The sequence below is a fragment of the Lissotriton vulgaris genome, chromosome 11, assembly GCF_964263255.1.
Source record: "Lissotriton vulgaris chromosome 11, aLisVul1.2, whole genome shotgun sequence".
NCBI classification, from domain to species: Eukaryota; Metazoa; Chordata; class Amphibia; order Caudata; family Salamandridae; genus Lissotriton; species Lissotriton vulgaris.
This window is the reverse complement of record NC_141699.1, coordinates 122,565,098-122,585,182: the sequence shown is the minus strand read 5'-3', so window position 1 is coordinate 122,585,182 and position 20,085 is coordinate 122,565,098. Positions and strand designations below refer to the sequence as shown.

The following is a 20,085-nucleotide window of genomic DNA, read 5'->3' as shown; positions in this document are numbered from 1 at the left end:
GACCCTTTGCCAGGAGGCTCTGCGCCTCTGGCAATGGCTGGAACGTCAGGGCGCGACTCTGACGGTTCAACACCTGGCAGGTTCTCTGAACGCCAGGGCGGACGAACTCAGCCGTCGGTGCTCGATGGATCACGAATGGCGTCTGAACTCGGACGTGGCGCAAGGCATCTTTCTACAATGGGGAGAGCCTTGGTTAGATCTATTCGCCACAGAAGAGAACGCGCAATGTCATCAGTTCTGCGCGTTGGAGTTTCCAAGACGGCACTCGCACGGCGACGCCTTTCGGCGCGAGTGGAGTTGCGGTCTGTTATACGCCTTTCCGCCTATTCCACTTCTGCCCAGAGTGCTGAAGAAGATCAGGCGCGACCGGGCCCAAGTTATCCTTGTGGCTCCGGACTGGGCTCGAAGGTACTGGTATCCCGAGCTACTCAGCATGTCAGTCGGTCCCCCGATCCGCCTGCCCCTTCAGGAGGACCTTCTGTCGCAGCAGCAGGGGACGGTCCTCCACCCGAACCTGTCCAGTCTCCACCTCCATGCTTGGAGATTGAGCGGCGGCAGTTGAGGCCATTTGACTTGCCTCCTGAAGTCTGTGATGTTATTCTGGCAGCCAGGCGTCCCTCCACTAAGTCGGTATACGCCTGTCGGTGGAACAGATTTGTGGCATGGTGCACAGCAAAGGCTGTGGATCCTCTTTCTGCCCCTCTTTCGGAGGTTCTTCTGTTTCTTCTTTCTCTTGCCCAGCAGGGCTCTGCTCTGGGCACTATCAAGGGCTACCTTTCTGCCCTTTCAGCCTTTTTGAGGCTTCCTGATCAGCCTTCTTTGTTCAAATCCCCGATTGTAACTCGATTCTTGAAAGGCATCACTCACATGTTTCCACCTGTTCCGTTTGTGATGCCTCAGTGGGATTTGAACCTGGTTCTAACTTTCCTGATGTGTGCTCCCCTTGAGCCCCTTCATTCTTGCCCTCTCCGTCTCCTGACTTTAAAGGCGGCTTTCCTGGTTGCCATCACCTCTGCCAGGAGAGTGAGTGAGCTCCAGGCTCTTTCTGTCCAACCTCCTTTCCTGTCCATTCATCCTGACAAGGTGGTTCTGAGGACTAGACCTTCTTTCCTGCCCAAGGTTGTTTCGGCCTTTCACATCGGGCAGTCCATCACCCTCCCTTCCTTCTTCCCGCCTCCGCATCCTTCAAAGGATGAAGAGCGGCTCCATCGTCTGGACCCAAAACGTGCGCTTTCATTTTACATGGATCGCACACGCCAGTTCCGGGTGGATGACCAACTGTTTGTTGGCTACGTGGGTGCGAAGAAGGGACGGGCGGTTTGTAAACGAACCATCTCTCGATGGGTCGTCCTCTGCATCAAAGCGTGCTACTCTTTGGCTCGGAAGGAGCCTCCTGTTGGGCTGAGGGCCCATTCCACTCGGGCCACGGCGGCTACTACTGCCCTGGGCCGGGGAGTCCCCTTGCAGGACATTTGCCAGGCGGCTACGTGGGCCTCGCTGCACACCTTTGCGAGGCACTACTGCCTGGACAGTCAAGTCCGGAGGGATGGCTTCTTTGGCCGTTCTGTCCTCCAGGACTTTCTGGTGTAGTTTTGTATTGGTTCGCAGACCCACCACCGGGGTTGGTATTGCTGGGGTATGTATTCTAAGGTAAGGAATCTAACACTAACGTGTTTCTTTCAGATGAACAAGTTACTTACCTTCGGTAACGATATATCTGTAAGAAACATTAGTTAGTGTTAGATTCCTTACCGAACCCACCCATCCTCCCCGTTCTGCGAACTGATACCTAGGGTTAAGGTCATCCCTTTCAGGGCCCTAGTTTGTACATGGCACCAGTGTTGGTTCTCTCATGGCTCTGCGTCTCCTGGCGCGGAAAAGCTGTGTGCAAAGAACTGACGTCAGCGCGCGGAGGCGGCGTCTATGTACTCCAGCGACGTCATCACGGCGCACGACGCCGACGACGGACGCGGAGCCGCAGGGGACGCCTGCAGACGACGCCTACCGACGCGCAGGGGTACTGCTACGCAAAAGTTTCCGGATCCAGACTGACGCCTGGGGATATTCTAAGGTAAGGAATCTAACACTAACTAATGTTTCTTACAGATATATCGTTACCGAAGGTAAGTAACTTGTTCGATAATGAGAAAACAGAACCTGGAGCTGCGCAAGCTGCGTTACGACAAAAGAAAAAAGACCGTGACGCTAGGAAAGGCGAGGAACCCTAAAAGTTGTCCACCCTCTCCCAGCTTAGGACAGAGCTACACAATAGCTACAAGCACCCCACTTAGGGTGTGACATTTCCCAAACAAAACATGGGAACACCTCGTAGGGAAAAAACCCGCAGTAGAGGACAAGAACATAAATTACCTGCCTTACCACAAACGGCTTACCAATCAGCCAAAAAAGGCACAGATGGCCCAACCTGAGGGCCTATGCGGATTTACGAACAGCCAAAAGACTACACCACAAAAATATAAGGGCTGTACCAGCAGCCAACAGTACAGAGGGGCCCACTGAAGGACCCCGAAGGCACTTCAAGCCACACAGAACACATAGACGGGCCAACCGAAACACTAGGCCCAAAGACAAAGGTGGGATAAATGCCCACCATAAAGCACCCCAAGGAGCTGTTGAATGGCGGAGTCCGTGTGGGTGTTAAAAGAACCCCATCAAAGGGCAGGTCAACCAAACGCTCCTTAACATTCTCTGGAAAAACGCCATCCCGCAACCAAGCATGGCGGCGGAGAGCCACAGAACTTGCCATTTTTTATGAAACAACAGCGGTCCCATGCAAGCAAGTGAATACGAGACAATGAATATAGACGAGATCAGTACTATATTTGGAGCGACATGTCCAGCCGGACAGAGGTCTTCAATTTTTACTCAATTGAAAGTTTTTCATATACAGAAGGAATACCTTCGACACATCACCAGTGTGGGGCACAAGCCTGTACCCAAACACAATTGGATCAAATACAGAAGGTGACAAAGAACAACAACAGGGCTTTTAAGGCAAAAGCAGAGGTTTTCTGTAAGAATTCAATGTACAGAAAAATCACAAGGGCACCATTACATATATACAACATATAAATAAAGTTTTTGTATAAGGTGCACAACAGGTCGACGGCGTTTTGATCCCACTATTAAATCATGGGGACCATCATCAGGACATTAATTTAATGCTTTATCATTTTAAGCCTCTAATGCCTAGGGAAGGGGGGAAAAAACATACATATATTTTATGACATATACATGAGAATTGCATATTTCACGGGTGACTTAGTGAGCCGTAGGGCGTCGCGGGGGAGACAGCAATTCCTCCGTGGACGACGGCTGTAAACTAAGCCTCCCAACCCCGAGTCCAGCTGGAGGAAGAAACGGCCAGCCCCTGTAGGGTGGAAGATCCATGAGTTGGGGGCCAGAGGTGCCGGCAGAGAAGCCTGCGGGGCAACCAACAGCGAGTTGCGGAAGAGAGGATCCGGGGGTTGTGGCCGCAGAGACAGCGAGGATCCCTCCATGGAAGACGCTAAGGAAAAGGCAGGGACGCGGCGTCCAGTCTCCGGTGAAAAGGAGACAAGGAGATGACAAATCACTGGAGAGGAAGGGACCTCCGGAGACGAGTCGACGACCTGACGCAGAGACGGCGCAGTGTAGTCCGCACCGGTGCGACTTCGATCGGCGCCGAAGCGGTCATCGGGGGCGCTGAGTCGACCTCCACCACCACGTGTGTCCTAGGAGAAGGGGGGGGGGGGCGGGGGGTCGGAGCCAGAGCGGCTAATGAACGGTGTCGAAAAGGTGCCGACGAGGCAGCCGCCTGTGTAGAGGACCGAGAGGGACCCCCCCCTGGCCCCAGCCACCACGCGCGGCGCCGTCCGGGGAGGAAAGCCGTCTGTGCCTGAACGACGCCGGCTCGGCCTCCAGTAAGGCAGCCGCCTGCCCAGAGGACCGAGGGGGACTCTGAGACGAACCGTGAGTCCCGGCGACTTCCTGCGACACCACAGGGACCTCCGTGGGGATTTGCGGCGAGGCAGGGATGCCGTGGGTCGAAGAGGGGAACCCCGTAGGGCCGCACCTCGACGACCACACCCCCAAAACCTGAAGCCGAACTCGTTGGCGCCGGGGTCGAATACGCCGGCGACTCCACGGAAGGACCTGTGCATGGCAATGGATCGGCGGACGTCTCAGGAAGAGGAGGGGGCCCAAAGAAGCCTGCAGAGCTGTAGCGTAGGGCTCCATTTGGGCCCTAGTCGCCCCAACGTCAGGAAACGGCGGATAGGGTGGCAACGGCCGAGTGCGCATGTCCAGAGAGGAACCTGCACCCTCTGCAGAACGAGGACAAGGCCTCAGTGACCAACTGTAGGACTTACTGGTGGGCGAGTGATGCTCCTGGGGCCTCGGAGAAGAACGATGCCACAATCTGAATCAGCAGTTTCTGTGCCCTTCCGAGTTAGGGGATGGACGCAGCAACGAGACCGATCTGGACAAGTGGGCAGAAAGCAATTTCATCCGGCGCTCCCGCCGGGACTTCGGCTTGAGTTGCTGACAAGTGTCGCAGTCCGTCGAATCATGGTGTTTGCCCAAACACCACATACAAATAGGGTGAGGGTCGTCGCCGACATCTGGCGGGCACAAGAAGTACACGTCTTGAAACCCAAAGGCATTCGCACACATGTTCCTTAACTCAAAAGCGTTAAAAGTAGGCCTAAAACAGGCCACGGAACGCAATCCGGATCCGCGTTGCACGGGCAAACAAGGAAAACTTACGTCAGTGCGCCAGGTGGGGCTTATGTGACCTCGCTGATGTCACGTCCGCGGACAACGGCAGGGTTGAATCACGAGGTACTTCCCCCGGCGTGCAGAGATGCTGTGGCAAAAAAATTGCGGATCCAGTCCCACGCCTGGGGATAATTCTACGTTAATGAATCTGCGGCTATTAGTCTCTATCAGCTACTTGACACAGCCGTCTGACACACCTTACTGCTCGACCACACTACCACTAATAGAGCTTTTAGTACTGCCTCTGGGGATCCACTGGGCTCTGTGCACAAACGTTTTTGAGTAACCGAACACAAACAGTCCAACTAAGTCAGTTCCAATCCAGATCGAGCATCATTGGCTGTGGTGTCCCACAGGGAGCATCGCTAAGCCCCACTTTATTTAATGCCTACGTATCATCCCTGGCTAAAATCAGTAGAAAGTGGGGAATCAGCATTTGCTCCTATGCGGATGACACACAGCTAATGGTAGCCCTTAGGGAAAGACCTGAAGTTACAAAAATAAAACTCCACAACTGTCTTTCAGAGATGGCACAGTGGATGCATGAGCACTGCTTGAAACTGAACGGAGGGAAATCGGAGATCTTGCTCTTTGGAGGTGCCAAGTTAATTTGGGACGCCACATGGTGGCCGCAAACACTTGGCGCTGCTCCTATCCCGAAGCAATGTGTAAGAAACCTGGGCATTCTTATCGATGATACTCTTTCCCTGAAGGACCATGTGCGGGCCCTTGTAAGGGTTTTGCAACCCTGAAATTGCTATCTAGGCTCTTCCCCTGGATTCCCTTGGATTGCAGAAGAATAGTTCCGCAAGCCCTGCTCATAAGTCAGATCGATTACGGAAACGCCTTATTCATGGGCATGACTGAGTACCTATTCACGCGGCTGCAGGTGCTTCAAAATGCCGCAGCCAAACTGGTATGTAATAAAAACAGATTAAGCTCTGCGTCAATGTGCATAAAAAACCTGCATTGGCTACCCAGGCGTCAAAGAGCAGTATTTAAACTGCTCAGTCATGCACATAGAGCACTGTATCTAAGCGGCCCTGAGATACTCCAGGAGAAAATTTATTTTTATGTCCCCACAAGGAGCCTACGGTCACCACATCATGCTTTAGCCAGAACAAAACGTATCAAGAAGGTGAGGCCTGGAGGGCGCTCCTTCTCATATCTGGCAGCCAGGAAATGGAATGAACTTCCCCTGGACCTACGGCTCACTCCTAGCTACCTGGCGTTCTGAAAAAAACTAAAAACGTATTTATTCCCAAAATACTAATACTTACTTGTATCCCTTTATCAGCAGCCATGCCTTGTTTGCCACTAGCGCCATGATATCCGTTGGGATGAGTGTTGCGCTTTATAAGAGAGATACATAAATAAATGTACCCTACTTAGGTATAGTATACACAGAGCTTGCTTCCTGCACTGGTGGATCAGCGGTGGGGTATACTACTCTGCATTTGCTGGACCACTCTGACAATAAGTGAGCACACAACTACAATCCAAAAATTGCCTTTAGATTCACTGTATTTTTGGGAATGACACATTCTCCACATTTTTCAACTCTAAAAAGGGCCTTGGTCAAGTCCCTTTAGAATTTTCAAAGTTTAACCCCTCCCACGCTGGTGATGGAACCGTTCCGTCACGCCCCTCGGGTGGGCTGTGCTGGTGACGGACCCATTCCGTCACAAGCACAGCTCACCCGAGGGGCGTGACGGAGCGGTTCCGTCACCAGCGTCGGAGCGCCGTGCGCCCCCACCCCACTCGCCGCTTAGCACTGCGGCAGAATAGCCGCCGCAGCGAAAGGGTAAAAAGTCTACATTAGCTAGGGAAAAAGTACTTGGAAGTTTTTTTGAGTCTTTTAAAAAAGGCCCCATCTATTAGTAAAATAATGGAAGGTGCTGGTGAAATGGTGGTGGAACTCTACCTGACCCCTCACCTTTATCTTGAATGGAAGAAGCCAAGGACCCTGCACAAACTAAAAAAAAAATACAAACTGGTTCCAATCCTACCAAGGTTAAGCTGCAGGAGCTCTTGGTAGAATAAGCAAAGCAACACCCTTCTGAAGGGATGACCTCCCTGAAGGAGGCAGTAGGGATGAGGGGGACAATTCCCATCCACCTCACCTCACCTACATAGAGATGTTGTGGTCCCTGCACCCATCTTCCCGAAAGTAATGTTTAGGGTACCTAGATCTCACACAGGTGGGACAGGCACACCAAGTGATATTTAGGACAACCTCAATGAAGAAGACATTCTTTTAGCAAGGTTGAATAGAAGACTAGCTCTACAGGCTAAGCTCTTAGCTCTAGAAAAGGAAAGAGCAGAATTGGGTATAACACCCAGATATGGTGGCAGAAATATAATACCAAGGGACAGAGAGAATTTGTATGACCCTAAAATCTCCAAAGGGATGGTTCCCAAATATGAGGAAGGTGATGATATCACAAAATGTCTCACCGCCTTTGAGAGGGCCTGTGGAATGAGAAAAGTGGAGTTGTTGCACTGGGGAGCCTTGCATTGGGAACCGTTGACTATAACTGCAAGGACAGACTCCTGACCCTTACTTGAGCAGATGCTGAGTACTAGGACCTCATGAAGGGTACCCTGATTGAGGGCTTTGGACTTACCACTAAGAAATATAGATTTAGATTCAGGGGGGCTTACAAATCCTCAAGTTAGTCTTGTGCTGACTTCATAGTCTACTCAGTGAAAACACTAGATGGCTGGTTAGCTGGAAGTGAAGTGCAGGACTATGCTGGGATTGATAATCTGTTTATGAAAGAACACTTGAGTAATTGCATTATTGAAAAGTTGCATCAGTATCTGGGAGACCTAGGTCCAATTTCTCTCCAAATATTGGGTGCGAGAAGCTGGCCTGGTATATGATGTTCACTAATGTAAGTAGGCACCTTGCACCAGTCCAGACAATCCTTATGGTGATTTAAGAGGTCTCAGACAACATTAGAAAGCTATCCAAGTGGTAGCTGAGGAGAGCAGCCTTCAGGCTTAGTCTTGAAGGAGTGTAAAGCAGCTTGTTTACCAGAATGCACTCATAAAATAGATTAAATGAAAAGGACCCTCACAAAGTGTCCATATAAATATGTATTTATTATATAACACTCTCTAGTACGTTACAGTATCTCCTACGTGGAGATAGACAAAAAGCGCACAATACTTTAGCAAAGAAAACACAGTAAATAGCACTAATGAATGAGTTACTTACTTTTGGTAACGATGTATCTGGTAGAGACATAGTCTAGCAGCAGAGTCCTTAACTTAGAATATCACCAGGCGTCAGACTGGATCCGGAAAACCTTTCGCAGCAGCACCTCTGCGCACCGGGGGCACCGCTGCACGGCTCCGACCTGACGTCCACGGACGTGACGTCAGTGGAGCCATATATGCCTCTCCCAGCACACTGACGTCCGTTTTAGTCGGAGAATCTTTTCCGCGCCACAACGCAGAGCCACCATGATGTATTTGGCAGAGACGGTTCTAGCCACAGATTCCTTAACATAGGATTATCCCCAGGCATGAGACTGGATCCGGAAAATCACGCGACTCCGCCCAGGCGTTGTCCGCGTACGTGACGTCAGTGAGGTCACATAAGTCCCAAGCTGGCGCGCCTACGTCAGTTTTCTTCGGAGAACTATTCCGCGCCACAACACGGAGCCATCAGACAAAACTGTGGGAGTATGGGAACAGTGTGCGAAAGAGCAGAAAAAGTGGAGAAAAAAAAGGAATGGTGACAAACACCACCATAAGGAGCAGTGCCAACACTGCAGTACCCAAAGTATCTGAGTATCCACCCTACCAGTATGTAAACCTTTCACCCCTTGAGACCAGGAACATATAATGTCATGACATGTAGCAGGACTATAACCCCAACCAAGAACAACGAAGGGGAACCAGTTCCAACACAAACAGGAAACGACAAACCTCCAAGACAACCCCAGCACAGAGTGCGACCACCCCCCACCAAAGGAACAAAGGCACGGCCAGATGGCACCAACCCATAGGTTAGCAGAGCGGCCAGGACCCTTAGTAACAAAAAGGAGGGAGGGGAGGGACGAGAGTAAAGGCAAGCCCCTATCCTGGAGCGAGCAGAGGGGTACAGGAGTACTTATAAACCCATCCTCCAAACTGCCAAAGAGGAGGAAAGGAATAAGAAACAAGACAAATCATCCTGACAAAAAGAACAAAAGAATGCACTCACAGAAGACATACCCACCCACCTGGAGGCGAGAGCAGAAGACCAAGCCAAGGGTCCTCGCAGAACGGGGAGGAAGGGCGGGCCGTGAAGGAATCTGCAGCTAGTATCGTCTCTACCAGATACATTGTTACCGAAGGTAGGTAACTTGTACATCTGATAGAGACTACTAGCCGCAGATTCCTTAACGTAGAATAGATACCCTAGCCATACTCACGGGGAAGGAGGGTCTGTGAAAGGACCCCACCAGTCTGGACATAACAGAGGGTCCCTCAGGGGGACTAGTCCAACAGACAGGGCAGGGAGCCTTGTCCCCCCAGGCAAGGGGAACCCCTACAAGTAGAACACCACCGACCTCAAGAAAAGAAGAAGAAAGAGGAAGCCCACTCACACTCAACAGAGAAACAAGAGCAAGGCCAGGGGAGGCCGAAGCACCCCACGCCTCTACAACCCAACAGAACCGCCATCCAGAGCCAAGGCAAGGAAGAGGAAGAAGAACAACCTAGAGGACCCAAGGAGGTGAGGGAAAAGAAGGCAAGTCCCCCACTGGGAACACGCCCCTCAAAGAGGGTAGCTGAGCCCACCACAGCCGGAAGTCAATAGACAGCAATAAAGCAGTCGGAAGCAGGAAGGGCAGCCCGTGGCCCCCAGGAAGACCGGGCAGGCTGCACCTGAAAGAAGAAGGAACATAAACCAGGAACATAAACCACCCCAGGACAGAGAACATGAGGGCAAAGAAGAGCCCAGACACACCTCAGCAAGGGGTCCGCACACACGACCCAAAAGAAGCAAAACCAGAGCCACAACGCCAGGCCGCAGACAGCAAGTCAGAACTGGCGAAAAGCGCAGCGACCCCAGAGCACACCGGGGCGCCACCAAGGTATTCCAACCCAGCAATAAGGAAATTGCACCTGCAACGTACATAAACGCCATGGATAGCAGATGCCCTAAGGCGACCACAACTCCCCAGCACAGAACAAGCTATATAACAGCTACCACTACCCCACATAGGGTGTGTTAAGTCCAAAGACATGGGAACCCTCTTAGGAAGAAACTTTCGCAGCAGAGGACAACAGAAAGAGCTGGGGGGAAAAACAAAAACAGAAGAAGGCTTATCAAGCAGCCAAAGAGAAAAAACAGAAAGCCTAATCTCAGGACTATTCTGGTGAAGATAACCCAAAGCAAAAACACACAGTCAAGATGGGCCGTCTAGCAGCCAACAGAACCACAGTCTCAACAAGGAGGACTTGAGTGGCCATGAAACACACAGAACAACAACTAGGGCGACCCGCCCTAAAGGAGGAACACCTCCAAGAACTAGATCAACTCACAGGTCACTGAGGGGGAGAATAAGGAGGAGAAGGAGGAGGCAGTCGAAGCCCTGCCAAGAACCTCCATGGCCGAGGCTGCCGGGGCATGGAACAAGAGAGTGCCATCGAAGGGAAGATCAACCAGCCGTTCCCGAACATTTTCCGGGAACACACTGTCCCGCAGTCAAGCATGGCAGCGAAGGGCAACCGAAGAAACCATGGCACGACCAAGCACATCCGAGATGTCCACAGCGGAGCGAAGAATAAACCCCTCAAGTTCCCGGTCATACAACGCATGGTACCGCAAATCAACCCGAGCATCCTCCTGTGAAGTGGCGGATCCCAGGGACTCAGCCGAGTCCCACAAACAAGAGGTGGCCCTAGCCAACACACAAATTGTAAAGGGCCCGCAGAGACGCACTGGTCGATGCAAACATATTGCGCCCCCAAGAGACTAGCCAGCGGGCCTCCAGTGATGGTGGAGACAACAGCGGCGACAGGGATGGGAAGGCAGTCCACAAAAGGGGCCTTGAGGCAGAGGGGTGGAGTGAAAGACACACCGGGTCACGTGGTGCTTGAAGGTGCCGGTGCAGAAGGTGTTGGGGCACCGGATCCCCCGTGGTAGGGCTCCCCCAAGTCCCTATCAGGGAAGAATGGAGCGAAGCCTCAAAGGGAAGCAGCAGCTCCCTCACACCAGAGATCTGGTGGAGAACTTCCAAAAGATGATCCGTGGGGAAATGGGCAACCGGATTACCCATGCGCAAAATAGCCACAGCCATGGGACACAGTGCGAGCGAAGGCCGCACCTGCCTCCGTAGGGCTCCGCGGTGGCGAAAGCAGCTCCTCCGTGGTTGACGGCTGCAAGCTAAGGCGGCTGTCCCCGAACCCAACCGGAGTGGGCAAAGGCCAGATCCGGAAGGGAGAAAGAGGGACAGAGGAGTGGGAGACCTGTGGCTCCTCCGGTGAAAAACGCGGCTGCAGCAGCGGCGAGGAGCCGTCCTTTGATGATGTCGGGGAAAAAGCCACAACGCGGCGCCCCTTCTCCGGCGAGAACGACACCAGCAGGTGCCCAACCTCCGGGGAAGAGGGGTAGTCTGAAGACGAGTCGGAGACCCGACGCCTGTCCGGCGCCGTAGAGTCCGCAACCCAAGGCAGGACGTCATCATAGTCGGGCGCCAAAGGGGACGCCGGACAGGCTTCCTCCTCACCAGACAGCGCAGGGGACCGGGGCTGGGCCGGAGTTAAAGTGGCTAAGGGACGGCGCCAACTCGACTTCCGACGGGTCAGCCGCCTGCGTGGAGGGACGAGAGGGACCCGGGGAGTGACAAGGAGCCCCCGCCAGTGCCGGCACATATTGGGACGAGGGGGGTCCGCTGACCAATGTGGCGCCATCGAGGCCGACTCGATCTCCGACGAGGCAGCCGCTTGCGCGAGGGACGAGAGGGGCCCGGAGGAGAACGTGCGGTCCCCCGCCAGCCTCGACCCATGACGGGACAAGGGGGGTTCGCCGACCCCTCTAGCGCGTCAGGGCCAGCAGGTGCCGGCGCCGCAACGGCGTCACCTCGGCCTCAGACAAGGCCGCCACTAGTCTGGCGGTGGTTGACGACTGCCTGGGGCGAGCCCGCCTTCAACAGCCAGTCGTCAAGGTAGTGAAAGACTGACACCCCCGACCTGCGCAGATGAGCCGCGACCACCGCCATCACCTTCGTGAACACCCGAGGGGCACTGGTAAGGCCAAAGGGGAGCACAGCAAACTGAAAATGCTCCTCTCCTACCGTGAACCGTAGGTAGCGCCGGTGGGCCGGCAGGACGGGGATGTGAAAATAAGCGTCCTGCAAATCCAATGCTACCATCCAGTCTCCAGGGTCCAGGGCATTCAGGACATGAGCCAGAGTCAGTATCCTGAACTTTTCTTTCCAGAGGAAGCGATTGATGTCCCGGAGGACCAAGATGGGGCACAGGCCCCCCCTTGTCCTTCTTAGGAACCAGAAAGTAGTGGGAATACCAACCACTCCCTACTTTCTGACCGGAAACGCACTCGACGGCCCCCTTGGCCAGGAGGGCTGTGACTTCCTGTTGAAGAAGAGTCAAATGATCACCCGACATGCGGTGGTACCGATGCGGCTTGGCTGGAGGGGAGGACTGATAGGGAAGTGAGTAACCTTGGCAGATTATCTCCAGCACCCACTTGTCTGATGTAATTTCGCGCCAGTGGGGGAGGTGGTAGCGGATCCTGCCACCCACTGGTGTGAGGTGCTCCCCGAAGCACAGAATAGGATGGTTTGTAGGCAGAAGCAGCGGGGATGGAGGAGGACGGACCCGCACGCTGGTTCCCCGACCGGCCCCATAGGAAACCGCGACCACGGCCGCGCTGAGGCTGGGTCTGCACAGGCTTGGTGATGGGCGTGCCTGGGAGCCTCTGCCCTGGCCACGAAAGGAACGAAAACCAGGAGAGGCCGGGTACTTAGCAGAAAGACGCAAGGACTTGGCCATGGCCCACGAGTCCTTGAAGCGCTCCAGGGCGCTTGTAAGTCTTGTCGCCAAACAGGCGGGTGCCATCAAAAGGCATGTCCATGAGTGAGCTCTGGACATCGGGTGAGAACCCAGTCGAACGCAACAAGGCGTGGTGCCACAACGCCACAGTCGTAGAAATCGCCCTGCCCAAGGAGTCAGCGGTGTCCAACCCACACTGAAGACGGACTTAGCCGCATCCTTACCCTCAGCAATCGCTTGATAAAGGACAGCCTGCACCTCCCTCAGGATACTGAGGCAACACCTGGGCAACGGCATCCCACACCGCGTGGGAGTAGCGGCCCAACAAGCAGGCGGTGTTCACCGACCGCAACCCCAAGCTGGCAGAAGAGAACAACTTCTTCCCAAACTGGTCCTGTCTTTTAGAGTCTTTATCCGGCGGGGCTATGGGAAAGGCACTCTGCGACGTCAAGGCCTGAATGACCAGGCTCTCAGGCTTGGGGTGAGTGGTCAAGAAGGCAGGGTCACCTGGCGCCAGCGTCGTTTTTATCTACAGGAGCCCCCGTCGCCGGCTGCGACCAAGTGCCCAAGAGGACCTCGGTCAGGGCGTCATTAAAGGGAAGCAACGGCTCCGATGAAGTAGACGCCGTCTGGAGCACCTCAGTAAAGAGGTTGGTTTTGAGGGTCACTGTGGGGAGGTTGAGGGCCTCAGCAGCCCGACGGAGCACTATCGTGTAGGAAGCGCCCTCCTCCATTGTAGGCGGGGGAGAAGCAAACCCCGGGTCAGAAGAGACATCAAGGTCGCCAGCGTCTTCCAGATAGTCTACCCAATCCAGCCCGGAGTCACACTGCCGGGCAAGAGGGTCCTCGGATCCATCCCAGTCCTCCCAATGCGGATCCCAGATCGGAATTAAATAGTCCTGGAACTGGGGCAAGGGAGGGATGAACGGCACCCAATGCGGCACCGAAGGTGGAGGCGAGGGCGGCGCTAGGGCCGGAGCCGGAAACGCTGCATCTCGTGGCGCTGGGGCCGGGGCCAACAGAGTAGGAATACTGTGGCGCCGGGGCTGCAGCCGGTGGCGGAGCCGTGGGGCCAACAGGATCTGGACACGGGACCGCAGGGCCCGAAGACGCGCCGGCGGGAGCCCTAGGCCTAAAAAGGCAGTCCATGGCAGCAAGGAACTCTTGCATCTGTTCGGGAGTCGCCGACTGACCCGGGTATGGTAGGTAGACCGCGGTACTCCCAGGCTACAGAGGAGCCGCAGGGGCGAAGCCCCTGTCCCCCTTGTCCACCTCGGAGGAGTGACGAGGGGACGTCCGAGAGCGAACACGCTTCTTCGACTTCTATTTATGGTGTCGCTTACCAGAATCCGATGGCGAAGACTTGTAGCCCGAGGAGCGACGGCTCCGATCCCGGGAACGGCCCCTAGATCAGGAGCGGCGGCATGACGAATGCTGGACCTCCAGCAATTTCCAAAGCCGCTCGCGCAAGGCCTTGGGGGCCATGGCACGGCAGTCTTGGGAGTCATGATCGGTCTCCAGGCAGTAGAGGCAAACATCGTGGGGTCTGCTACAGACATATTGCGGCGAAAGGCCCCACAAGACTTAAAGCCGGGCATCCCTACGTGCACCAGGAGAAAAAAGGGGAGACAAAAGTCTCAAAATAGCAGTCAAAAAGTGACTTAGGTATGTGCTCAATCCGGATCTGCGCTTACTTGCAAAGGAAGAAGAAAGAACTGACGTCAGCACGCATGGGTGGCACCTAGGTACTCTCCGTGACATCTCGGCGCAGACGCCAGTGACGGACGCGGAGCCGCAAGACGCCACCTACTGACGCGCAGGGGTACTGCTAAGCAAAACTTTGCGGATCCAGTCTGACTCCTGGGGATATTCGAAGGTAAGGAATGGATCACTAATGTGTTTCTTTCAGATATTAGGATCACAGAACAGCAGAAAAAGAGGCCCACAGCAAGATTGTTGCGAAAAACTCCATAGGAGCGTACCAGTGCTAGGCAGCCACCAAATAGCCTAGAAATACCCCACATAGGGTAAGTGTCAACCCCTGCAAGGGAAGTCCTCTTGGGCAAAATACACATTCAGAGGACTGAAAGGAAAAACAGAACCAGCCGTCTGGCTGCACGTAAAGAATACTGAGATGGCGGAACCACCGCCTACACTATCCGGGTGCTACGCAGAGAACCGGGATATGTATGAAATTAAACCTACAAGGCAACATCACCTACGCAGAATAAAAGAATACTCATAAGGCAAAAAAAGACTCACAGTAGCTCTGACTTGAGGCAGAAGACCGCTGAATCTGCGTGGCTATCAAAAAAGGTTCACGCCATTGAAAGGCAGATCCCTACGAGCATCCAGAACATTGTCCGGGAAACGACTGTCACGCAGCCAAGCATGGTGGCGCAGAGCCACAGACCGAGCAAGAGCTCGTCCCACCGACTCCGTGGCGTCAAGAGTAGAGCGGAGGGAAAATTGCACCATTCCACTTCCATCATGCAGAAGGCAGATTAATTCTACTCGTGGGCCTTCTGGAATTGAAGGTAGAAGAGCCTCGACCAAGTCGCAAAGGGAAAAGGATGCTCCTGCGAACACGCAAGCCGTATTCAAGGCGCAGATGCCAGCACTGGCAGTGGCGAAAAGCTGGCGACCACATGCGTCTAACCACCTAGACTCCCTGGTGGGAGGCAACAGAGGCAGGGCGGAGGAAGACTAAGTCAAAGGCCACCTGAACAACTAGGCCCTGAAGGGACAGACAGAGCGGATCATTAGGGGCAGGACGGTGTCAACGAGCTAAGGTCCGATCAACAGGGTCACCAAAGGTAGGCCTCGCCCATGTGCCCAGCATGATGTCAAACCCATCCACTAGACAGTAAAAGTGTAGGAGCCAGGGGCTGATCCGGAGTCCACACAAGGTACCTGCACCATGGGCCGAAACGGCCGCATATCAGGGGTGACCAGAGGAGCGTCAGCGTGTGGCATAAGATGAGGCGCCGGCATCGACGTCTAAGGAGTCGGGTGGAATATTAACCTCCTGAAATAGAGGAGACCTGGACCTCAGCACCGGCGTCAAAGGACATTGAGCCGGAGTCGCCTGGACATCGACGACCTCCAAGGGGGACTCTGGCTGGGCGCCATCCAACGTCGACCCCACTGCAACATGTGGGGAACAGGGCGTCGAGCCCAGCGCCGCCTCCGGCGTTGATGCAGGGAGCTGCTGAGGGCTATGCGGAGACTGAACGGGTGGGCTAGACGGACGACTGGGAGGACCCACTGGGCCGTGTACCGTCGGCGTCGTATCCGCTCCGGAACCGGAGTCGATGCACACAGCCGGTGCAGAGGACGAATCTGCCGGCGAAGATCCAACATGAGTGCTTCTACCTCTATTGGACCCGAAGGCACACCAGGGAGAGGGGGTGACCCAAAGTAAGGGGGGAGTGCTTCAGAATAAGCCTCCATTTGGGCTTGTGTTGCTCCAGCACACGGAAAGGGGGGGTATGGAGGAGACGCCACAGTCACAGGTATGGGAGGAAGAACTTCTGTACTTGCGTTTGTGTTTACCCGCATCCGAATGACTTCTGTGGGAACGACCTCTGGAGTGGGTTTGATCCTGAGAGGCAGAGCGGCGACGCGAAGGTGCAGGACCGGACAGCTGTGCGGCCAGCAAATTCATCCGACGCTCCCGTAAGGACTCTGGTTTCATCGGCTGACAATCGTCGCACTCTTTAGAGTCGTGGTGCACTTCGAGGCACCACATACAGTTGGCGTGCGGGTCCGTTACCGACATCTGACGTGCACAGGTCTCACATGCCTCACAGCCCGAAGGCATCGCACACTGTTCCGGGACGCTGAAGGCATCGTGAGGAACCGAAAAACAGGTCAAGGAACCGCTGGTTTTCCAGGATCTGCACTGGGACGCAGAAAAGGAGAAAACTGACGGCAGCGTGCCAAGAGGGGCATATATGGCTCCCGCTGAAGTCACGTCCGTGGACGACGTCAGGGCTGAGCCATGCGACGCCACCCCCGGCGCGCCGATGTGCTGCTGCGAAAAGTTTTTCCGGATCTAGTCCGACGCCTGGAGATATTCTAAGTTAAGGAATCTGTTTTTTTTTTTAAAGAATAGAGGAGCGACACCTCCGGCTTCCGCCTCAAGGGTAGCTGTTTGTCAACACCGGCTTGTTGCTCAGCGCGGCGTTATAAGCGTCAGGGAGGGGGCGTGGCTAGTTGTAAGGGGCGTGGCCTCGAGTCTCGTGGGTGGTGATGGCGGCTGAGAAATCGCCCTTCCTACAGCAGCGCTGGCTCCGCTGCGCAGGAAATTGTCATCAAAAGCCCAGAGCAACACAATTAAAAGAGCAGTAAAAACGAAAACACAGTTTGTTTGTGAAATCAACAATGTGCAAATTACGCTGTTTTTTTTAAAAGAATAGAGGAACGACACCCCCGGCTTCCGCCTCAAAGGGTAGCTGTTTGTCAACACCGGCTTGTGGCTCAGCGCTGCGTTATAAGCGTCAGGGAGGGGGCGTGGCTAGTTGTAAGGGGCGTGGCCTCGAGTCTCGTGGGTGGTGATGGCGGCTGAGAAATCGCCCTTCCTACAGCAGCGCTGGCTCCGCTGCGCAGGAAATCGCACACAGAGAAACCAAATGTGCCCCTCAGGCAGACTTCCAGTAGCTGGCAAGCACACCCATCCAGCTCTAATACACTATATCCTGTCTGGGAGGTGGTCACAACTTCCTGTGACAGGGTGCCTATTGTTCTGCCGTCCCCTGCTCGAGCTCTGGACTAGAAGGCTGGTACCAGGTACATTGAGCGCTTAACGAAGGTCTCTCCCGGTGGGTGGAATCATACCTCCCACACCGGTAACGGTGTGGAAATAAGATTCCAATATGTTTGACACTAAACATTATAGGGTTTGTTGCAGCAGTTTTCGAGATGGTCATCGAGCAGTCACGTTATGCCCATCTATTTTAGTATATGGCTGCTTCACTGGCAACACGGGAGAAAGGACTCCGTAGGCTGCAGGGGTGTCCTGCCTATGAAGGGGCATACTCTCACTTAGAACCAAGCACCCTGCCCTCAGGATGGTAAAAGCCTGCTAGAGGAGTGACTTATAGGGTTTAAGTGCAGTGACCCTTAGATATAGTAAACCTATATACATCTTTCATAAGTGGTGCATGCACCAACGTACACAGGCTGCAATGATTTTTTTAAAGTGAAAAGTATTTTTTAATAAAAGCGTACTTACCTGATTACAAAGACCTGGGCTACCATTTGTTCACAACTTGTACTTGCAATGCCTAGTTATCTAAAAATGTAGTACCTTAAAGATTGATCATAGATACTCCTAGAGGCTGTGAATCTCTGCGAACTACCGCTTTTCTCATCTCATTTGTAACCAAGAAAACACTTGTACTTGAAAAAGAGACAAAAACCCTCCTCTGACCCAGTCTATCTTTCTCTTTCCCTACCTTCATTAAATGAACATGCCAACATTTTTCTCAAGATTTGAATTAAAAGACTGGGGAAGGGGTTCCCTTTACGGGTCTAAAAGCATGCTTGGAGGTACTATGTAAGAAAAAGTCTACGAAACGGCTTGCTCATTTAATTAATGTAGGGGCCGAACTGGGGCAGGGTCAGAGGAGGCCATATGTTTTAGTTTTCAACAGGAGGAATACATTCAGATGAATGCTTAGTCAGAAAAGATGTAAGTTTTCTTTAATTATATATAGGTTATGATCAATCAGAACATCCATCCTTTTCTTATGTGGTTAACGTTATGTAGGAGGCAGAAATATGTCCTTTAGCATTATCCACTGGAAAAGCAGTGAGATCTCCATTCTTTTACTTTGTTAGCAGCACTATAAATATAATCAAAATGTTTGGGGAGTTTAACAGCAAATCCTACACCATTTTGTGAACATACCTTAATGAAGAGGCTAGCAATCTTTGGAGGCAGATTTCCATCCTCTGCTTCAATGCAATGCTTCATGAGGAAGCCCATTCCCTTAATACCACTGATGGCGATTGGAATCTGCAGAACAAAAATAATAGTAGGATTAACAGTGAGACTTCAGAAACACACAGGAAACACAGAGGAGGCTTAATAATCGAGTGAACTCTGAAGAGCTGGAGACCCAAAGAACAACCCAAGGTAAGAACACAATTGGGTGCTCAATACAAGTGAATGGGTAAGTCACAGTTGCAGTTTTCAAGAAGAAGGACCCTTCCCAGACAACCCTGTGGAAAATGGAAGGTTGGAGAGTCAATCCACCTGTGGATACACTGGGAACCAGGATACCTACACCAGGGAAGCAGGGTGCATAGGTGCGTACTGACATAAGAAACTGCTGTAGACCTTGTAATATGGTGCATCTTTAACCTACTGAATGATGTTGAGCTGGAACGGGACTGAACGTGAGAACCGATCTTGAACGATCGTAAGCAGCCTCGCAACTTGGAGTAGGACATATGTGTGAGAAGTTGGCCTGATATATGATACTCACTAGTTCTAGTGATCACCTTGTATCAGTCCAAACAACCCTTATGGTGATTGGTTGTAAGTCAACCGTATAGACCAGTTATTGGTAGCATGGACAAAGCAGTCTTAGGCTAAACTCTTTTGGCATGTGAAGCCAGCTGTTTTACCACATATAACCCCTTGAATACCAGATGAAAGGACACCACACAGGTTGTTATGAAAATAAACAATATATTTATTACTAACAAACAGCTCTGAACTCTTTATGAGATCAGAGGGCTAAGCACATAACAATACTCTTCAGAAAAATACAGTAAGTTGCACAAATTACAATGGTGTCCTAGAGGCACGGCAAACCATATACTAAGTAAATGGTATAAGTAAAACGATAGGAAATGAGGATGCCCAGAGGCTGTAGAATTGCTGGGGCTACACTACCCTAACCTTAAGTAAGGAGCAGGAGGCCCACGGGACGCGTGTGCAGTGTTAGAACACACACGTGTGTTTCAATGCAAAGTCAATGGGCATGAACAAATTACGAAATAGGTAAGTAAGGACAGTTCCGACTGGTTGAGACTGAAACTACAGGATACCTGGACACTAGGAGAGTCAATCTACCTATGAGCACCGAAAGGAGGAAGATGTCCAGAGTGATCCAAAGGCGGATCGAGGAAGATCGAGACCTGAAAGCAGAGGGGACAAGGTTCAAAGTCACTAGCCAGTGACCGGCGTGGAACCAGGAGGGAACCAGATGATGTTGTCGCGATCAGGTGAAGAGGTGACGCTTGGCTCTGCAGCCACGTGAACCAGGAGGTGTCTTCGAC

At 52.9% G+C, this 20,085-nt stretch overlaps 1 protein-coding gene across 2 annotated transcripts in view; it reads right to left on the bottom strand.

Annotated features, from left to right (window-relative positions):
- GCN1 (GCN1 activator of EIF2AK4) overlaps positions 1-20,085 on the bottom strand; it is a 746,722-nt gene that overhangs the window by 112,147 nt on the left and 614,490 nt on the right. For both annotated transcript variants that reach the window (XM_086942874.1, XM_086942875.1), the window contains exon 56: positions 18,707-18,814. In XM_086942874.1, coding sequence (XP_086799000.1) covers positions 18,707-18,814 — 108 coding nt within the window. The remainder of the gene's footprint in view (positions 1-18,706; positions 18,815-20,085) is intronic.